The 17,888-nt window shown below is 37.2% G+C and overlaps 1 protein-coding gene across 1 annotated transcript in view; it reads left to right on the forward strand.

Moving 5' to 3' along the window:
• The window catches only part of BEGAIN (brain enriched guanylate kinase associated), a gene marked incomplete at its 5' end in the record, with an annotated part of 154,841 nt that overhangs the window by 70,918 nt on the left and 66,035 nt on the right, over positions 1-17,888 (forward strand). The window contains one exon of the mRNA XM_082761192.1: positions 6,222-6,311. Coding sequence (XP_082617318.1) covers positions 6,222-6,311 — 90 coding nt within the window. The remainder of the gene's footprint in view (positions 1-6,221; positions 6,312-17,888) is intronic.

The raw sequence follows: 17,888 nt of genomic DNA on the forward strand, positions 1-17,888 counted from the left end.
TCCTCAAGATAAATGCCTCAATGAGACTGTTGGCTGTTATCACTGACAGCATTGGAAAACCATTGCAAAAACTAAAACTCATGAAACATATAAAACATGTAAGCATGTATAGTTCTGATGGGACATACCTACAGACAATGGGTGTAGTTTGGCACCTGTGCTATATATTTATGCTTAATGCTTCACATAGGAAATAAAAGAATGCATTTAAACAGTGTAGAAACTACCAACTGTCATTGAATACATTGCAAAAACAATCTATAACCTTGAAAGTATGACTGGTTTTATTCTACACCAATAGTTTATGAGATGTAAGACAGTCAGGCTAGCTAATGCTTTTCACAGTATGCAGATTATCAGCTTCCCAAGTAGGATACTCGAAATGAAATATTATTAACAATTTATGATTATTTCCATGCAGATACTGAATGACTAATTCCTATCATATTTTTCTGTAGTTGCAGGAAGAAGTGTTTCTGCACCTGTTTCTCTTCCCCCAAATCTAATCATCAGTAAAATTGTACTCAGCCAGCTGTTAAATTTCAGTTCTGTTTGTATATTTCATGCATTTAAAGACTGACAAAATATGAAGTCATATAACCACAATAAAATGTTAGATTGGTACCAAGAGAAGTTATCACCAACTTTGCAAAACTTTACACATTCTTGGATTTTGTTGTAATGCCTGACTATATTGAAGACAATGGTGGATACTTATATGCAAACTAGTGTACCAGTTAACATAGTAACTTTATCAAAAGTTTGGAAATACGTGGACTCTTTCCGGGGTTTCTTTTGAGAGCTTAAACCAGTTTATATTTACTAGAAATTTATATAAAACAGGTTAGCTTATGTCTTCTCCTATGGCATTACTCACATAGGCTATGACATGTTCACATTTTAAGAACACAAAGCTTATTAATTCATTTAGTCATAAATCATTACATTTTTTTTGGTACACCTGTATTGAACCAATTGCCTTGTGTTTGAATGGAACATAATTTGTGTTTTGGCTACACATGTATTTGAAGATATCAACAAACAAAATCAAACATTACAGGTAGCTCCAAACCTACAACTGTTCTGTCAACATGCCTAATACAGTGATTCATTCAGGTATTTATAGTCTGAGCACAAACATTTAACTCTAAAGGTTTTTACTATTTACCATACATATTTTCTAAAAATTGTAGATTTAAATACATACTTATGCATCCATAGAAGGATGCTCACATGATTTGGTAAATATACATAGATAAATAGCTAAGTAGGACAGAAATTAAAAGTCTGGTAGCAGAACTGATAGCCAAGGTCACCCAAAATTTTCCATTGACAGATGGCTTAACACTTTGCAAAATTGAAATGTATTAATTGAAATGTTACATGCAATATTTTTTTATGTTAAAATGGTTTAGACATTTCCAAAAATATAACAATTGAAAAAAAAATTGTTTTACTTATAGCAAAAAATAACCTATTATTTTCCTCATTAAAAAGTCCTCATATCTTCCTGGTTTGTAGTAAAGACCCAAAATACGCCAGTAGAGTCTTGCAAGGTGCCTTGAATTTGTGGTATAATGTTTTTTATTCAGAATTGCATATTTTAAAAGTATCTGGGGAAAAAAAAAATGTTAACAGAGACATATGAGTTTGGCAACTAAATTTCATATAGGTCAATCTCAGCTAAGTGTGCTCAGGCCAAGAGTTTCCAAGACTGAGCAAGATTTTCTCCCTGACTCTTGCTGGCAGTTGAAGCTTGATGTAATGTCTGGCTTCCCAAGAATGGACATGGAGTTGGGCTTTCACCTGCAGCATTGCAGCAGCTGATGCTGAGGCACCAAGAGAAGCCAGTGATCATACCAGAAATGCATTAAACGGGGATTGTAGTAACTGGGCAGAGGGGGAGGCACAGGTGGGCAAAGCTGGAGATGAAGAGAAGTCATGGCAACAGCTTGTTAGAAGAGTGGGGCAAAAAAAAGACAAGTAGGAGCATGAGAAAAAAGGTAATTTTTGTGCCAGGTTATCACCCCAACTAGGGGAGTTCATGATTCTGTAGGATCCTCTTTTTCAATTAGAGAATTATATTTAAAATATTCATGAAAATATATTGTTACAGTTCTTACAGCAGCTTTACATTATTTAATGCAGTGGTCATAGATAGTTCTGGGTAAGTCCAGGAATAGAACTGCCGCCCCCTCACAGAAAATTGATTGTTTGACATTTTTATCAGCTCCAGCCTTTGTTCCATGGAGATGACAGCCAGATACCTACTTTGGCATGACTGGTAGAAAAGTAGGTAGCGAGCACAGCTGACAGCATCTCACAAGTCTGTGATGCTAAATCAGCACCACCGCCACGTGCTTCTGCAATGAGGACGGGATGTGGAGGTAGAGTCGTGACAGTATGTTCCAAGGTGTCCCTGTGGTTCTTCCAGCTTGCTCTGTCAATGTTTCATCTGGGCTTACTAGTGTTTATAAAAGCACGGCCTTAAAATAACTGCATGGTGTTAATAGAAGCAAAAATAGCAGTTTTTATGCTTAGCTTCTTTGTACTGGGGCTAAATTGGGTAAGTCCAGAAATTATATTAGAACAACCCAGTTTAAGTGACTTTAAAATCTCTTTCATGTCTTAAAGAACACTGCTAAAAGCTAAAACCAGACCAGGACATGTTCTTTCCTGTTCTGCAGAAATCCTTCTCCCTTTTAAGGGGGCAAAGTTTGAGGTGGCTTTTGCTTAGAGACTATTAAAATCTATTCAGTAAGTTCTCCGTGTACAAGTGGAGTAACCTTGAAATTCTCAAGCTTCTGAAAAATGCAGAATTTTTAAAAAATCATTCAGATTTTCCTTGGCATTTGAAAATGAATCATGTATATCCATGCATGAAAAGTATTTTTGAAGAGCAGCATGTGAAAATAGGATCTTCATAATTTCACAAGCTACAGAGTTTACTCACCTGTGAAATATGAAGGTGGAAGCATAAGGTTCATTGTTTTTGTTTTTGTCATAACATTATTTTCTAAATAGAAAAAGCAGTCTCTATGAGTTTACTATAGGCACAGTGGATCAATCAACTTCTGCCACCAAAACTGATAAATTTCTAGTTGTTCCTGTCTGGGTGGTGAAATAAAGTGTTGATCATGTCTCACTGAGAAATCCACTTTAAGAAAAAAATAAAAATTGTTATAGGTCTGTGAGTATCATCTGTGATTATTGTCAGATGAGCCACAAACAATATCTGAAGTAACGTACTGCATGTTCTAGGACAAGACAAGGAAACAAAGGCTGTTACAACAGTATGCTCAAGTTTGAACCTCACTTGACACAGGAGTCTGTCTCAATCACTTCAGTGAGGGATAAGGGAAGCTCTGCAGAAAGAAAAGGAAAATTAGTTATTTTATCATGCTACAGTACAATAAAAAGTTGTTTTAAAATTTGATAATCTGAAATACTTTAGCATCAGTTTGTTGAGATGGATATTTTTCCTATAGTAAACTGCTGTTTGTATATAGATACTATTAAAAACAGTTTCAAATAGGCTTTTAAAATTATTTTTCAGTAGTTACAAATTTCTTACAACTGTTCTTTGAGTAAGGAAACAATACAATGACAGAACCGGGAACATTTTTATTCTTTTAAAATTCAGAGTTTGTTTAGACAAATATATATATATATATATATATATGTTTTGTTGATTTCTGATTTGCCAGTGATAGAACCCATGTAAGTACAAAAGCTGACAAATCAACTTTTGCATTTGTATATCTGACAAATAATACTAATTATTTTTAAACCTTGCACATGACAATGTGATTAGAATGAATGCATCTGACACTGACTATCTGAGACAGGATGTTATTAAATCCCTTTGGGGATCTTTGTAAGACCCACCACATTTTGAGCAGAGCTTTTATGTGCATTAGTTCATTTATGTAGCGATTACACAGTATTTACTACTGCAAAATGTCAGGAAAAACAGTGAACAAACAGCTAAGTGGAATTTACACCACTCTTCTCTCTATCAAAACATCTCACAACCTCATAGTCTTAAAATGTTTTGTCAGGATTACCTATATACCAAAGCTATTTGCTATGTATCAGTAAAAGGTATGGGATAGGTTAGCTTGACACTACACAGAAGAGAGCTGGCAACGGATTTGAACAGAGATATTAACAGTCTAATACTGAGATATTAACAGTCTAACAATATATAACAGTCCCTGCTAAGATAATATCTTAGCTCCAAAATCATCACTTTAATTAATTTTGTGGGCTTGAAAAGCCAGGCAATGTTTTAATTTCACCCATTTCAAAATTTGCGAGTTTTGTTACTTCATTAGAAAAATAACACTGAGGATTACTCACTGAAGTGGGGAGAAATACACAAAAATCAGTGGCTTGAAAAAGCTCCATTAATTCTGGAAAAAAAAACTGTGGCTGCATTGTCTGATTTGGTTTGAAATTAAGATAACAAGGATCAGATTTTTAGGAGCAGTTTACAATTCTGTAGTTAAAAATATGTAGATACAAAATGGAATGACAGATAGAGACCACTTTCAAATCTACGTTCTTACAGTGGACAGTTTTCCTGTCATCCAGAGTTGAGACTATAAACATACAGTGAAGTACAGGACTGATATGTATTAAATAAATATACACGTATTGATTGTGAGATTTACAGCTTGCCTGAGAATGTCAGGAAAGCTGTGAAACGTACATAATCCAAAGTAATACTGACTGCTCACTGAAGAATCGACAATACTGAGATATTAGAGATTTCCTCACCTCCACTTTGAATTTCAAGTTAATATTGCTGTAAATTCATGTAATGACAACACATACACCTCAGGCCATCTATTATTTTTCTATCTCCTCTATGTGTCTTCACATACCTAGTCCAAGTCTGGTGTGAAAGAAATTAAAAAATACTCAAAATGCTCCTTCATTTTTCAATGAACTCAGTCACACAACTAAAGCGATATACTAGAATTCATATATTGTTTTTCATCTGAGTACCCTACAGAGCATCATCTTGATGCCAATAGTTTTTGATGTGAAGCTGTTCCCAGGTGGACTTAGAGAAGTGGCAAGAGACTCATCAGAGTTCTCCATTATCATAAATATTGAGATTCTATGCTGCTTTTCTGTAGCACAGCCATTGCTTCTGAAACATGTCCCTGTATGTAAAGATGTATTTTAAGGAACATATAGAAGGTCACTACTTTGCAGTACCCACTGGTAATTGTGGTGAATATTGGAAGGTAGGATTTTCTGCATGCACAATGACCACTGACCACAGGAAAAACTCATGCAAAAAATCTGGTTCATAAATATGAATGTGCTTGAGTGAGGAAAACATGATCTTTTATTTTGTTTATCCTTCAAGGCATTTTATATGCATTTTTGATATTACAAAGGACTACAGTAATACTTTATGGGGTATTCTGTGTGGCGCAGTACTGTAGTTCTTCCTCAGATTTTACTCAGGAAAAACCACCTTTGACTTGAGAGAAAATTGCTTGACTGAGGACTGAACAAAATGTTTTGAATCTTACCAGCACTGCTTGATGTTAATGTTGGGTAACAGTTCTCATTGCTAATTTGCCTGCCTTGTTGGCCTTTTCTTGGGCTCCGGATCTGCTTTTGCTTTGTGTTATTCATGGCTTATATTGCTTGTTCAGATTGCTTCCTTTTGTGCTTTTCATTTCCAGCAAATATTTTGCAGCTATTGTTCTACAACTAGTAGATGTGCATGGAACCTGGTATGTGGAACTTGAACCTCAGCCCAGATTTAATTAAAACTATTAAACATGTTCTCACTGTGGTGCTCAGAAGGAATTTTGGTGACCCTCTTTTGATGAAGCATAAATTTGCTTAATCTGATGTTTTAACAATGAAAAAACACAAGGGCTCGATTCACAAATCTTAAGAACAAGTGCTTCTCCAGTAAAGTAGATGGAGTAGCACCTATTTACAGCCATGATATAGTCAATCTTAAATGCCTATTCTGACATACAACAGACACTGTACAAGAAAATCACTAAAGATGTGTGCTGAAACCTTATTTTGTAGAATTAATACTGCTGTAAAGTAAGATCTTTTGAATAATAATTAGTACCAAATTATGCCATAGCCTATTGATATGCAGCAAATCTAGCTAGGTTATCACTCGTATGTCTTATGAGCCATACCTAGCCATGGTTTATCCTCTATTCATGCTGCAGGGTACGAAATTCCTGGGTGCCAACCTGCCTATGGCAACCTAGAATTCTCCAGGGCAGGCTCGCAAAATCTTCACCTACTCTCTGGGACAGGTAATGAATAAGTGATGTTTTGTGAAGTTATGCTTTCTTTCTAACTTTCTGATGTCCGTAAAAATGTTTCATTTCTACATGTCAGTCTACAGTCTTTCATCGTTCAGTTGTCCTACATTTTCTAAACTAGGAGAATGACAGCAGATCTGTTTATTATAGTACTCTAGATGCTTGCCTCAGCCAAGCCTGTAATAATTATTATTAGCATGTATAAAAATTGAAGTTTTAACATCTTTTTTTTTTTTTTCTTTCTGATGGCATGCATTGAATTCCACTAGTGATACCACAGTTATGCGGGCAGTTTACTCACCTTTCTTAATTGACAGTACTTATATATTATCTCTCCTTTGTTAGGTTTACATTAGTATTTGGTTTCCTGAAATAAGTTTTTTTTCAATGTTATAGATATAGAGATGGTGAAAAGATGGAGGAGTTATAACTGATTCTAGTTTACATCCCTATGCAGCATGTAGTGTAAGTTTAAATAATGACTCATTTTTACATATTTTGCTTAGATTTTCTTCTACTTTTCTCCTGAATTTACTCTTTGTTCTTTGTTGCTTGACATTATTACAAGTGGCAGGTATGTAGAAGAAATGTCCTTCACTAATCCTATAGTTTTCAATGAAATATGAAATACTGAATATATTTTGAAGTAATAAATTAATTAGATTAAAAAAAAAAAAAAAAAAGTAAAGACAGGCTGAGCTTCAGACTGTCCTTTCACATTATGTTGATTTTCTTTGAATAACTCACAAATTTTAAGTTTAAGAGTGCTGTTAGTGTAGGTAAGATAAGTAAGATTCTTTCAGTATTTTTTGGCACAATACACACTTTGTGGAGTAAAAAATAATAAATAATAATAAAATAAAATAAAATAAAATAAAATATAAAATAAAATAAAATAAAAAATAAAATAAAATAAAATAATATAAAATAAAATAAAATATAAAATAAAATAAAATAAAATAAAATAAAATAAAATAAAAATCCCGGAAAAGTTACTTGAATTCCAGTTTAGCGGTCCCCTGGGGCTCTGCACATGTGCTCTATTCTTACCTTTAGATGGGTGTATATAAGTTTGCTTATAAAAAAAAAAAAAAAAAAAAAAAAAAAGATATAAAAAATAGCTTTGTTCTACTGCTTGTCCTTTTTAAAACCAGGAGATGACCAGTGAAGCAAAATATAATCAGGACATGAAACTGTTTTTTCAAAATGTTTGACCCTGATTTAAATTTGATTGAATATTTTGAAGTAATTTAAAATCAGAACAGATTCATGCAGCCATGGTGTAACTGATGATTTTGATCCTTATGTGATATTTTTTAATGTATGCCTATGACAAAGTTCAGTGATTTGGGATGCCATTTATTAGCCTTCCTGAAAGGCTCTCTGGAGAAAAGTACCTTTTCCTACCACTGCTGTCCACATGTAGTTCTTATTCTTGAATGAAAATAAGCTTGCTTTTCTGGAGGACAATATGAAACTTTTTCTCCAAGCATTTCAAAACCTGAAGTGCACAAATCCAAGATTTTATCCCAAGCTATCTAAACATTTCATAGAATAGATAGATGCTGAAAGATATTTTTCATTTATTCCCCTTCTTTTTATAAAGCTCAAAATGATCTAAATTTTACTGGAGAGATTTTAGTAATTTCTTGGATCCTTGCTTGCTTCTTTTATGTTTATTTACCCATATCTTAATCACATTTTTTCAACATATCTAGACTTTAAAAATTTATCTGGTAACTTGCTTTCCAACTGTATTGAAAATGTCAGCTTGCTGGAGGAACAAGAACAACAAAAAACATTTGTTTGTGAAAATGAAAGGTATTGAGTATGGCTACAGTTTGCACTTCCAAACTGAGGATAGATAATATATTTTATCCAACCTGCTACACCTTAACCTTAAAAAAAAAAAAAAAAAAAAAGTAATTAGAAAACAACAAAATTTTGAAATGGAATGTTTAAGTAATTCAGGTATAAGGCAAAAACCTGCGGGCTGTGCTTAGGTAATTGACATCTCTGGGTACAGAAAGAATTTATAGCATCTCTTTTGGGAAAGCCTGTAGAAGATAGATCTGCTTTGTCAGTCTGCATGGTTATTTGGGGTGCTACATCTGCAGGATAAGTGGAAGTTCCTGGGTCTCCTCTGAAGAAGAATACTGCTTTTCATGTGAATAGTGCAAGCATCTCTTCAGACAGCTGCTTTCTGTTTCATTTGGTCCCTTACTTGCAAAGAGCTCCTTCTTTTGCTGTCTCACTCCAGAAACCACAGGATAGCCCATGCTAAAGTGCCGGACTGTTCAGAGGAATTAAGTTCTGTTTATTCTCTTTCTTTTGCCAAACATCCATCAAAACAAAACAAAACAAAAAGTCTTACACTGAAAAGCCAGGACAAAATAGACTCAGCTGAACTAATAAGTCATGATGTTATTAGTAGCTGGGAGGAAGGTTGTGTGAAATGACAGCACAACATCCTGAGCACTGTTGAACTTGCTAGAGGTGAACTTGTTTATACTCTTGCAGAGTAGAAGACTCCTCAGTTAACAATTCCTGAAATAGTATAAAACACTGTATAAAACAAGGTAGGGCTCAAAATAATCAGCCAAAGATGACAGATGGTAATTCCTTTCTCTTTCTCTTTTTTATTCTGTAATATCAAGTTGATCAAAGTGCTGATGAACATTTATTACTGTGCGAAAAACTAAAAATATGTTGAAGCACTCAAGCAAAATAAGTGCATTCAGATAACACCCAGTAGTTCTCCTTGTTACTTTTCGGCACTTTATATATGACTCTGTGTATAATAATAGTTTCTGAATAGCCTTCAGAATATGAATTACATGTACACTGCCGAGAATATGGGTCTGTCCAGGTTAAGGTGTATTGTTTAATCAGATCTGTTTTTTGTTTGTATTAGCAAACCAATTATCTATTCTACTGCCAGAAAAGTCTTCCAAAACTCACTAGAGCTCTCCTCTGTGGCATGGCACTGTAGTATTGTCAGACAGCCATGTGTGATGGTGGGACCAAATCACAGAATCACAGAATAATCTAGGTTGGAAGAGACCTCCAAGATCACCTAGTCCAAACTCTGACCAAACACTAACATGTCCTCCACAAAACCATATCACTAAGCTCTACGTCTAAACATCTTTTAAAGACCTCCAGGGATGGCGACTCCACCACTTCCCTGGGCAGCCCATTCCAACGCCTAACAACCCCTTCAGTAAAGAAATTCTTCCTAATATCCAACCCTGGCACAACTTTGGCCCATTCCCCCTCATCCTATCACCAGGCATGTGGAAGAATAGACCAACCCCCACCTCGCTATCGGCCTCCTTTAAGGTACTTATAGAGTGCAATAAGGTTGCTCCTGAGCCTCCTCTTCTCCAGGCTGCACAATCACAGCTCCCTCAGCCGCTCTTCATAAGTCTTGTTCTCCAGACCCCTCACCAGCTTCATTGCCCTTCTCTGGACTTGCTCGAGCACCTTGATGTCCTTCTTGTAGTGTGGGGCCCAAAACTGAACACAGTACTAGAGGTGCGGCCTCACCAGAGCCGAGTAAAGGGGGACAATCACTTCCCTAGCCCTGCTGGCCACACTGCTTCTTATACCAGCCAGGATGCCGTTGGCCTTCTTGGCCACCTGTGCACACTGCTGGCTCATATTCAGCCAACTATCAACCAATACTGTGAGGTTCTTCTTTGCCAGGCAGCTTTCTAACCACTCATCTCCCTAGTAGTATTGCTTGGGATTGTTGTGCCACAAGTGCAGGACCCAGCACTTGAATGATATGGAACAGAGACTGCAGCAGAACTGCACTGACAACTACTGAAAGTGTCTGAGAGGTCACTACTATCTCTCACCCTGAGCACTAGAAGTGTTATCTACTATATTCTTTATTAAAAATATCTGGCAAACATCTGCATCTTTTTAAAGACAAGAACCTATGGATTAAATTTAGAGATACAACATGAGTTATTCATGTGAATCCTATCACAAAACAGGCTCAGAACACAACTGTGACTAGATATAATTAAAATGATAATTCTGTAATTTACTCAGATCAGGTAATATACAGTGCTTATAAAGGAAAAAGTCAGTGGTACCTGCAGTTTCTTCTCCCCCTGTCCAAGTAGTAGTTTTGTCTGACTGGTTCTGGAGTCAAAAGAGTATATTTAATTTTTTGAGTTACTTAGCATAATCTTTCTTATGGGAAGTGCTAAGCCAACCCACCAAAATGAGTCCCTTGAGGCAGACATAGATGAATTTCAAGCCAGTGGAAAGATATTGTGAATGGAAGGAAAGAGACAAGGTCAGAAAAGAGGTGATAACCTCTGCTCAGACTTACGTCTGGATGCTTAATGCAAAATGAGACTGGTTGACTTTCTTTACCTACTACTAAAGCACATTTCTATATTACTCCCCTGCTCACATTCCAATCTCAGTCCTTTAGCAGAAAGAATAATATAAAGTTCTGCTTGCTTCCGGGCAATGGGTCTTACCTGTTCTCATTACATGTCCTATTACAAACAAACACTACAATCCAGGAGGACCCACAGTCCTGCTCCAGCACAGTTAGATCCAGATGAATTAGGAAGGTGAACAGACAAAAGCAAAAATGAGAAAGGTTTAACAATACAACTAAAATATAACTTTATAAGCTTGTGAGCTGATGTGGCATGCTGCTTTCAGTAATTTCCAGAGGGAGTGCATATCCATGACTACAAACCAAAGCAATCTAGAAGCTGACCACTCGAAGCCATAAAGAGAGATACTGCAACTGAAGGCAGCTTGCTCAGGCACCTGGAGAGCTCTCATTGGCTTCCAAATCATAAATTGAAGTCTACCTCTAATTTTGTTACTTCCATTTCTCAATACCTTACTCTTTATTTTTTCTTCTCTCTCTCCTTTCTCATCGCTGCTTAGTAGTTTGGATTCCCTAGTGAGATGCCATACAGACTGCTAGGACTCTGCCAAACATTAAAAAGCAGACAGCAGCTGTTCAACAGCTTCAAATCACTTTCCTTGAGAGGTAGTCCTTCCCCACCCCCAGCCTTTGTTACAGCAAGAAGTATTTGTTGAAGTCATTCCCTTTCTCCTGACTTTCTAATTCTTTCATATCTTGCCAATCCACATGATAACTCACCATTTTTCTAGTGAAACATTTTATACGAACATTTTGGCCTCTGCAAAGAAAGAAAGAAAGAAAGAAGAAAGTAACAGCACTTACCGAGATGAATATTCTTCCATAGTCATGTCAAGAGCAGCATCTGGGCAGCAAGCAGTATGAAGATCCCTTCATCCTTGAAAATGGTCAGAGAGGCAATGTCTCTTCTCTCTTGGATAAATGCTAGCTGAACTTTGCCATGCCAGAATGTAACTCCCTTCACTCCCAGCTTCACTAGCTGACCTCATTTCAGAGGTAGTCAAGAGCATGAGACAACATGTGGACAATGTGTATAATACTGAGTGAACAGAGAATGAGTCAGAAAACATGTATTCCTCCTCGAATTGCACTGGATTTTTTGTCTCTTGCAACCGTTTATTTTTCACACCTGTTCATCTTTTCATTTTCTAGCAATGGAGAAACAAAATGAACAGGGACAGGCTTTATTCAGACTCCAGTAGGATCACTTACCAAACATAACAGTTTGCATGTAAAAGCCACTGACTCTGAGTACACCTGACTGAGCTGAAATCAGTCCTCACAAGTTTCCAGAAGAGCCTAAGAGAGGCACTAGGAGGCAGCCTGCAAAAAGGCAGAGATTGTAACCATTTCTGTTACATCCACTGTGGCACTCTGTCATCCACTGCAGTCACCTTTGAATTTGGGCAAAAGACTCCCACCTTCCACTGTGCACTGCATTCATTTTTCACATTCAGCCAGCCAGACTACACACAGGTATTTACCCTCGCAAGTGTCTCACAATCAAAGTGGTCATCTTGTTAATAGGAAATGGAAATGTGTTTTTAAACTCCAGGTCCAAATCAAATTAACAGAAGAATTAAATCAGTCCTCCTAGAGCTGGCTCAGCTCCTCAGTCTCCGTGCAGTGAAGCACAATGCTGGGCTAGCCAGCACAGCTGCACGTGTTGGATGGTCCCTGTCCTGATCTGTGAGTTCAAGTTCTTTCCCTGCCATGAGCTGGGATGAAACCTAAATTTCTCAGTGCTCTTCACAACAGCCTGCTCCCTGGATGCATGTCTGGGTTCTCACCATTCATTTTCTTTTGCCCTTTAGAGTTTTCATCACACTGGGGGAATCACAATTGCTTGTTGAAGAAACTTCATTTAAAATAATCAGAACACCTTTCGTGTCTATTTCTGAAAGCTGTAATTTTATTCATGGTTTTTCTGTTCAACCCATTCACAGCCTTAGGTTATGGATAGTACCTTTAAATAAAAGACTATTTGTATGTCTTTATTATGAGCACATATCAAAAATCTTACCACGTTCCACTGACAATAATGGCATTCACTTAAGACCACTCAGTGCTGACAGCTGGCCCTCCAAGGGTTTTTTGCATGTCAACATGTAACTGAATTTTCATACCTTAATCATTTCATATTACAGTTAATATTGAATGCTCTTGGATAGATGTGTCTGTGGGCTTCATAAAATTGATATAGAAGCCATCCGTTCTGCAGTGAGACTGTTAGGTCAATATAACCAAAATGTAATTCAGTTTTATTTTTAAGAAAGATTCCTCTTTTCTGCCTCTTACTAGAAAGCCCAGCATAGTTTAGACACATTTACCATATAATATCGCTTGCCAGGTCTGAATTTTTAGTTGTGTGAATTATGCAACAGGCATGTTCTCACATCATAAGAAAGATTACCTTCCAAAACCCAGCAATTCTTCTGTTTTTAGGTACCTTTATCAGCTCCCCGGGTACTGTAAGTGAACTCTCATGTTAAGGATCTGTCCCACAGCACTTAGGACTTCAACTGCTTCCCCACCTCCTTGAAAGTATTCTCTTTTAAGTTTCTGATAAACCATCCCTTTTCTCTGGTTTAAATTCTGGCTGGAACCTCAGAAAAGGACTCTGATACTTGTTTTATGTGTCCATCAGTCATGTGGAAAGTATCTGAGCTCCAGATTTGGATCACCCACACATTTTTTTCTGAAACATATGTGCAGGCCTTCCGTCTCACAATCCAAACCCAGCTTCAGATTATTTATTTTGAAAATGAGTACTGGAAGGAAAATTCAAATGGTTTAATACTTGCAAAAAAAATTCCAAGAGACATCTATCTATATATATGTATATCTATATACATATGAAGGAAAGATCTGCATGCAATCTGACATGTAAACTGTTCATACTCTGAAGTTTCAAGTATTTAACAAACTACGGTGGAAGTAATAAAAAAAATTTGGTGGGTTTTCTTTAGTGAAAAAACTGCCTGACAGACCTCAGTGAAAATCTGCAAAAAAAATAGGTGAGCTAAACAAAGTATGTATACACCTGAATTTATAGGAAAATGCCTGTTGTATAACCTGGATAAAAATTTGCTGAGATATTAACTACAGTCCAAATGAAGCTGCTGAATAAACAGCACAAAAGATTTGGAATTTGTGGACTGGGCTCTAGCTCTGAGCAGTAGCAATATAATCTGTTTCCCAGATAAAAATGAATTTCAAGTCCATAGTTTGGTTCTCATCATAACATATCCGGATGTAGAATTTCTAATCTGATTTGATCCCTCTAATCAAGGAAGCAAATGTCAGGTTAGCCACAAAACAAAAACAAAAAATGCAGACAAGGAAGATAGTTTTGGCATTAATCTTTTGAAAATGTGACCCTGAGCATGTAACACATAATCAAAACTTGATTAACATAGAAATCCAATTATTGCTTCATTAACTATCATTCATTAATCTAGAAAACACTTGTTAAATGCTTGGACTTCATTTCCCAACAACTACAAATGTAAAAAATAAATAAATCTGGGGACAGATTTAATGACACAACAGTCATCTCAGAGCTCCTAGGCCAAGCTTTCAGTGCCTCTCTTGCAGCACGTCCAACCTGGACAGCATGCAGATCTAACACGATCCATTACCAGCAGCAGAGCCACCAGCCATGAATCAACAGGGGCTTCCAAAGCCTAGTAACTCTAAGATCAAGTTGCCTACCCAGCCCAACTCCACTCAGTAGGAAAGCAGTGGTAGAGGACCCATTGGCATCTATGCCAATTTAATTGAAAATTTGATTTTATTTAAAGTTAGCTCTGCTAACTAACCCAGAGCTCTGTGTCCCCAGATTGCTGCTGCCTGGGTGTGAGCCATCTGTTGGGAAGAGGTGTCCCCAGAACTTCACCTCCTGCCCAGCTAGCTGCCCTCATCTCTGTACTGACATGCTCCATTCAAAGATCAGAAATGAAAACAGGGATGTGGCTGCTTTTTCTCCTTGATCCAAACAGGCCATCCCTTCACAAAGGTCCACAGAAGCCTTATGCTGTTGGGGAGTGTTTCCACAGAAGTGAGTGCACAAACCTGACCCTGTCTGGGCTCATAGGCAGTCACTTCCCCATCCTGCTGCCTTCTATCCTGTTCTACAGACCCTTTCACAACAATATCCTTAGCAGAGCTGACCAACTTTGATGTTCCTTAGATAGAAAAAAAAAAAAAAAAAAAGAAAAGGAAAAAAAAAAAAAAAAAAGATAAAAAGATGCTTTTTGAAATTCTTTTCCAGAATATATTTTTAAAATTTCCGTCAGTGCTCCCAAATTCCTGATCCTATGAAGCCCTTTTTTAGAATGTGACACATCACAGACATGAAACAGATGTGATAAACACTTTTGAAACATTTAGTGGCTCTCTTTTGTGGGCCTCCACACAATCTGAGCAGACAAGAAAGGAAATACTATTACCTCATCTCCTACACAGAGTACTGAGTCAGGAAGAGGGGGAGTTATATGACAAGATGTGGTTATCTATGTCTGAGCTCCTTGACTAGAGTTACTTTGTAATTAATTGAAAGAAATGGGTATTTCCAGATTCGCGTCACCTCATCTAAAAGTAGGCTTCTGAAATAGGTCAGATTAATCTCATCCTGATAGTGTCTGTTCATTACTACAGACTGAAAGCAGGAGCCACAGCTGACCAATAGCACTTTCATGGTTTTTTTTCATGTTACTTCTGGTCAGGCCAGTCTTGAGTTAATTCACTTGTCCAGTGTAATACCAGCCATGTGTGGCAAAGCCAGGTACAAGACTCAAAGCCCCAAAACACAGTTCAGGTCAGCTCCTACTTAAATGTTCCTTCTTCCAAGGCAGGATATTTACCCACAAAATACAATGACTCTGACTTAGGATTTCACAGTTGCATTACAATTTCTGTTCACTACCCAGAAATGAAAACCTTCAACTTGTTTTTTCAGTATGTTTGACATGGACCTCTACCTGGAACTCATTTTGCATTCTCACTGCTTATTTCCATCTAAACACTGTTAACCAATTTTTGTTTTGATTACTCCTAGATCTATGTGAAGGAATGTAATCAGTTCATTCAGGGAGAATTTCAGCACTTCAGAAATGTTTTTGCTCCACGTTGAAACAACATTGCAGAACCATCTGCAAGGCAAAGCCTCGAGGTGGCAGAAAACATGAAAGTGCCACCAAAGCACATTCATTTGCAGGTGGAGACCTGGGGTTTCCAGGACACTCCAACGATGGGGCAGCCCCACAGATGTCAACTCTCAAGGAGAAACAGTCTTTGTGGTCTGTCTGAGGGTAATGTGCTCAAGAAATCCTCTGGCCTCCAGGCAGCTGATCAGCCCTGACTTTGCACGTCAGCATTCCTCTGTTATCAGGCCATCTGCTGGGCAGATGAGCTGGCAGGAGATCAGACAGGTACAATGAAAGCCTGCTTGTTTTCCAGCACACCTTCCTCAAAATAGAACTGTCACCACATGGCTTTCACTGAAATGCTCCAATGAAATATATTCACCTGGAGCTTCTCCAGCCAGCGCTACAGATGAATCCTGACCAACTGCAGGCTGAGATGGGCATGAGCTCTCCATTACCATGGTGCTCACCAACCTGCTAACCCTTCCTTGGGGCTGTGCAGAGTGACCCCAATGTTCCAATGTTCAGCTTGAAGTAGAGGATTGGCAAGAACTTCTAGGAAAAAAAAAAAAGTATATATATATATAGTTTGTCCACTCGTTGCCTTTTGTGGACAGAGGTTTATTGGAAAGGGAGAGGTGATACCAGGGATACAAACATCTGTTTTCTTCCAATCTAGTGCAAACTGGGATGGCAAATTCTTAACACCAAGAAAGTACCAGATACTTTGATGGTAATTGAACTTGCCTGTAAATATTCTCAACTTTCTCACATAAAATAGACCAATTTTCACTAAATGTAGAGCCTGAATAGTACAACCTCCCACCTGGTAAGATTTCCTCTTAACTGCCTCTGAATAGTTGCAGAGGACAACTCCATCAACAGCATTCAACAGTGTGGACTGGTGTCTCTCTCTATCACTGCCCAAGGGGACAAGGCTTCAAAGGCCTTGGCTGACAGCAATTCCAGAATTCAAACCTGGCAATTACGGGCTGTTTACAATGTTCATGGACACGAATTTATGTGCCAACATATATTTCATATTTTTATGTGTATGAACAGAGCTAATTGGTGAAAATAGTGCTTTGGAAAGTCTGAAGACCCATTTTTAATAACCTTTAAAGTGGTCTCCCTTGAGAGGTTTTCTTTCACCAGTTTAAATATTTAATATTGTACTTACTGTCTTTTTCTTCTAAAGAAATATTTTAATGAAGCAAAATGGGCAAAGACTTGCACACCACTGGTTGTCACAGCAGCAGAGCTTTAGAGAACAGTAGAAGAAACAGAGAGCCACTCATGCAAAAGGACCTACTATACAGGATTTTGAAACCTGTCCTGTAATTCCTTCCTCCCCCCCAGCTGCCTGAGATTCAGGAAGTCCGTGGTATATAGGATCGGTATTTCCTAAACCATAGCACTATCAGATTACCACAGACTACTATTTGCAAATAAATCCTCTCCTTTCTCCTTGCAGCATTTCTCCAATTAAATTACTTTCTTACTTTTTAACTAATAAATATATATGCAAATATATATTAAAATATATTTAATTAAATTATACGCATATAAATGTTTGCTGAATATATACATTCTTTATTATATTGATGATTAAAAAAAAAACTAATTAAAATATATTGATTTACCAGCATTAAAAAAATTGTGCAGTGAACTTTTCTAATTAACTTGTATGTGACAAGCAGAATCAAAATGCAGCTAGTGTGTGGAGTTTGTCACCTTGGAGAAACAGGAAAATGCTCATGACTCCATACTTTTGACTTTTTATCTTTTCTCTTTTTTCATCCCTGTCTAAATTACCACTGCCAAATTTATAGTGGCACATGACAAAATGAAGTATTCTTTATAAAAAGACCTTCTAAAACAAGAAAGTACACAACAGCACCAGGAAAGAGGATTCAGGCATTTCATTCTGTGATAACACTGGAAGATAACAATGAGGGGGAGGAGAAGGCATTCAGAGAAAGAATGTCTGTTTCT

The sequence above is a fragment of the Aythya marila genome (assembly GCF_965140915.1).
Source record: "Aythya marila genome assembly, chromosome: 5".
Lineage (NCBI taxonomy): Eukaryota > Metazoa > Chordata > Aves > Anseriformes > Anatidae > Aythya > Aythya marila.